General features: G+C 31.3%; 1 protein-coding gene across 1 annotated transcript in view; it reads left to right on the plus strand.

The window, feature by feature from the left end:
* Positions 1-4,886, plus strand: part of LOC106471442 (cAMP-dependent protein kinase type II regulatory subunit-like) — a gene marked incomplete at its 3' end in the record, with an annotated part of 59,116 nt that overhangs the window by 46,955 nt on the left and 7,275 nt on the right. The window contains exons 3-4 of the mRNA XM_022400054.1: positions 1,503-1,555; positions 3,588-3,671. Of these exons, the coding sequence (XP_022255762.1) occupies positions 1,503-1,555; positions 3,588-3,671 (137 nt within the window). The remainder of the gene's footprint in view (positions 1-1,502; positions 1,556-3,587; positions 3,672-4,886) is intronic.

Genomic DNA, 4,886 nt, shown 5'->3' on the forward strand with positions numbered 1-4,886 from the left:
ATGAAATAATATCGTGAAAGGTGGGTGAATGCTTATATATTATCAAAGCAATATTAATTTGGCCAAGGTAAACAAGAGCGTAATTAATATTCTTAATTGTAACTCACGCTAGGAGAGTCATGATAACACGTAGTTTATCGATTAGATCACCGTATTTGTAAATGCTTTAACCCTACTGTGCACGAGGCCTTTCGTTCATTACCACATACGCTCCTACGTGTAATGTAATCAGTTAAATAACTGGTCCTTTAATATTATATGTATATCACTTCACAAAACCACGTCACGATTTACTCATATAATAAGATTTTAAAAGGTAATAAGTAGCTTCAAGTCACTTTCTATCAAGTATTTGCTTTTATATAAATTTTGTAAAGAAATTCCCATGAGATAATTTTCGCGAATAAGTGTGAAGTTTGAAATCTGCCAAGTCAGTACTATGCGATCGATTAATACCACCACATGAAGAGAGTCAAACGTCAAGTGATATAATTTGCTATAATCTGAAGATTAATACCACCACATGAAGAAGAGAGTCAAACGTCAAGTGATATAATTTGCTATAATCTGAAGATTAATACCACCACATGAAGAAGAGAGTCAAACGTCAAGTGATATAATTTTCAATAATCTGAAGATTAATACCACCACATGAAGAAGAGAGTCAAACGTCAAGTGATATAATTTTCTATAATCTGAATTCAGGAAGATATTATTTTATGTTTCTAAATCCACCGATACTCCGGAAGTTTATTTTCATAATAATTTAAGCCTTATTGCTTGTGTAAATTATAATAGCATTCAAGTATGGCTCAGTGGTAGACACCTATCGGCAACAACGGTAACTACGAAGTGTAAATAAGTTCTGTCACTCCATTACATAAAACAATTTGACGCATAAGTGATCACCACTTGTACAGCGCCTGATGCTGTGAAAGACACTTTGATAAGTTGCATTTCGTTTACTGTTACATTTATAAGTGTTTCATGAAACACAAAATCCTACATACCCTACTGTCTGGAGGTTTCATGAAACACAAAATCCTACATGCCCTACTGTCTGGATGTTTCATGAAACACAAAATCCTACATGCCCTACTGTCTGGATGTTTCATGAAACACAAAATGCTACATGCCCTCGAGTAACAACGATCCAACTATTTTATACGTTCTTAAAATTACCTAAAACATAATTTTTGTGAATCGTAAATATCACAATCCTTAAAGTGGCAAGTTAAGAATATTTAAGTTAAGAGTGTTCAAGTTTAATATTTTATCGAAACTTCTACATCAGCTGGCTCGAGGCTTAGTATTGTTTGAAAAATGTAGGTAGCTGAACCTTCCATAACTAGCAGTACTATAACAATAATTTATGTTCTTCACATTTTTCGCTTAAGTAGCTTCACTAACACTTATCATGTAGGCATTGTTTAAATACACAATGATATTAGAAAAGCGGGAAACTAAGAATAACAATCGTTCTTTTTTTGTTTTTGTTTCAGTGTTTGCCGAGCATTATGATCCAGCAGAAGATGAAGATGATGACAGTTTAAAGGCAAATTATTTTGTTTCGAATTTTTTCAAAAGATCACTAGTCACTTTTACTGTAATAAAAGAAATTGCAAACTATAGAAAACAAAATAAAAAGGAAATAATATGAATTTTTTCGATATCAGTTATTATATTGGAAAAAAAAATCTATGTTTGGGCAAAGAAAATCCCGTTATTACTTGTGGCATGTTAAGTGTTAATATGAAGTTTTTGGATCTGTATAACATATTTAAGTGTTAATTTGTATGTTTTTGGTATCTGTATAATATATTTAAGTGTTAATATGAAGTTTTTGGTATCTGTATAACATATTTACTGAGATATTCTAAGACTATATATATATATTTGTGAATTATACCCTTAAAGTTCGTTTCGCATAGAGAATATTATAATTTTTTCTACAATGGTATTTTATAGCTCTCCTTTCGAATAGAGAATATTAGACTTTTTCGACAATAATATTTTATAACTCAAATAAGATATATTTGAATTTGTAGGAATCAAGAGTTTCAAATAACTATTTACTAAGTAAACTTGACAAATAAACTCACTTTAGCGAGAAATACATTAGATTGAAAATGCTATAGTGGCAAAGAAAACAATAAAAAAAACCTATAGCCAACTTAAAAAATTCTACATTTTAAGATGGGCGGTCGTTTTTTCATCAAACGACCTAAGAAGATATTAAGAAAATGAGGGTAGAATGAATTAATAGAGGTGTAGCATGTAAGTAGAAATTGATAAAACTCTGTTAAATGTCACATATTTGAATGTACGAGTTTTTATCTGAGAGAGGAAGTAGTAAAGTAGAAATACCGATAAACAAGTCCGTGTGACAATGAAAAAACAACAACTACAAGAAAAAACAGAAAATGAAGTTAAAAGTAGTATTTTGTGGAAACATTGGCGTTGCTTAAAAAAAATCAATCCATTAATCAGCTTGGACTAACATACTTTTGGTGTGAACGTGCTTTGTGGTCACTATGATATAGGTCCAACTTATGTCTCTTTGGTTAACTTGTGTTAAGGGTTACTGATGAGGAGTTTATTTATCATAGCTTGGACTGTTTTAAATATAAGTTTGGTTACACGACGCAGTAAGTCTAAAATATAACACTAAATTAGCATTAACTATCATACAGAAACTTACTCCAAACAGCTTACTTTACGATTAATTGAGGGTATACTCCTTTCAACACACAAGTTAACTTTAAACACAAATTAACATGGTAGCACTGTTTTAGTAGTACTTTAACGGATGAAGGATTGCTTTATTGAATCTACTTTGGAGTCACACTTCAGTGGACTTGTACTTATTAATGTGAAAGGATTATCAGAGCAGTAGTTCGATGAAAAATTTGAAATCATAAAGTGAATAATACCAAATAAACAATGAACGAATATTATGTTAAAGAATAAAGTAATTCACATTTGTGGTGTCGTTTTTTTTTTTTTTTAGTGAATAGTGTGAGAACAACTTTGGTAATAAATTCAATTTGTGGGATTTCTTGAATTTTTTTTTTATTGGCTAGAATATACTTACATTATACGTGATAGAATAGATAAAATAATCCATTCAGTGAGAGTACATAGTTAATAACAAATAAATGAAGAATACGTCTATTCAGTGTTATTTCAATTAGAGAAAGAATACTGGCGGATTTGTATTTCAATAAATACTGCGGAACATTACGTAATTAATAATAACTTAATGAACAGACGAAGTATGATTCTTTCGTTAGTGTGGTCAAGTTATTCTATAAGTTCGACTAAGACTCTTCGAGTATTCATAAATAAAATTGAAATTAGCATCTGAAAAATAATTTTTTATCGCGTATTTATCTAAAAAAAGAAAAACAAACAGAGAAAAAATTACCGAAAATTTCTATTAAATTATATACCGTAAAAAACTTATTAATATGTTGTAAGTCATTTACTTCAGGGCTTACAACCTAAATAAAAGCCTAAGGTCTGCTGGAGATGTTCGATTTTGTCGTAACTCATGAAAGATATATATATATGTGATTTTCTTTCAGGCTGTATATCCAAAGACAGACGAACAGCGACAGAGACTGGGAGAAGCTGTCGAAAACATCCTTTTATTCCGATCGTTAGATGAGGTAAATATTTTTCATTAATATTTATATATCGGTGAGGGTCGCAGGTTCGAATCCCCGTCTCACCAAACATGCTCCCCCTTTCAGCCGTGGGGGCGTTATAATGTTACGACCAATCCCACTATTCGTTGGTAAAAAAAGTAGCCCAAGAGTTGGCGGTGGGTGGTGATGACTAGCTGCCTTCCCTCTAGTCTTTCACTGCTAAATTAGGAACGGATAGCGAAGATAGCTCTCGTGTAGCTTTGTGCGAAATTCAAAACAAACAATTAACAAATTGGTAAATATAAGTTAGCTCAAGTTTGTGCAAAAATATTATTATACTATTGCGAATTGATTTGTAATTAGATTTGCCAAACTAGCATGGAACGTGGAAAGAAAACAGAACATTTGTAACATCAAAATGTAGTTACCATTTGTTTGGTTCTCCAACGAGAGTGTAAAATAACTTAGAACTGTCTAAAGTTTTTACAAAATTATATAGACCTGACTTTGAAGATATTAATAAGTAGAAATATGTTATTAATCGCGTTATAATAATTAATTTAAAAATCATTAAGCCAGAATTTTAGTTGATATTATATGTTATATTCCAAAAGATGTATACTTATTCTATGTATGGCATCCTGGCTTCTCATATCACATAAGGAAAGCTGTAACACTGGTTAATTCTTAATCTCCTGACAATTACATAGAGAACGATTGATCAATCAATTCTTTAACACTATAAAGAGAGCGCTCTAGTGGTAAAAAAAGAAAATTAAAAATGTTGAGATGAATTAAATTACCCCAATATAAATAGGGCTTGACATTCGAATTTTAGTTTGACTTAAGACTAGATCAATGGAAACATGCAATATTCCTCCAAGATCAATGTAACCGAGAGGCGTGGTCCAAACACGAGATAAATTAAATCATAAACTTACCTTCTCCTTATCTGATCTAGTAATTACATAAATTAGTGTACACAGCGTGTTCACAAGTAAATAGACACCACCTTTTCAGAAAAATGAATTTTTTTAGTCATATTTACATGAATTGATATATTTATAATTTAATTAATATCTAGTAGATCTTCCTTTCGCTTCGTGGAGTTCGTTGATCCTTTGGGGCATCATGAGAATCATCTCATCAATTTTAGATTGTGGGATTTTCGCCCACTCTTGCTTCAAAACTTGGAGTAGATCGCTCTTCGAAGTTGGTTTTTCCGGTTGTTTCTTG

The sequence above is a fragment of the Limulus polyphemus genome, unplaced genomic scaffold (assembly GCF_000517525.1).
Source record: "Limulus polyphemus unplaced genomic scaffold, Limulus_polyphemus-2.1.2 Scaffold4627, whole genome shotgun sequence".
NCBI classification, from domain to species: Eukaryota; Metazoa; Arthropoda; class Merostomata; order Xiphosura; family Limulidae; genus Limulus; species Limulus polyphemus.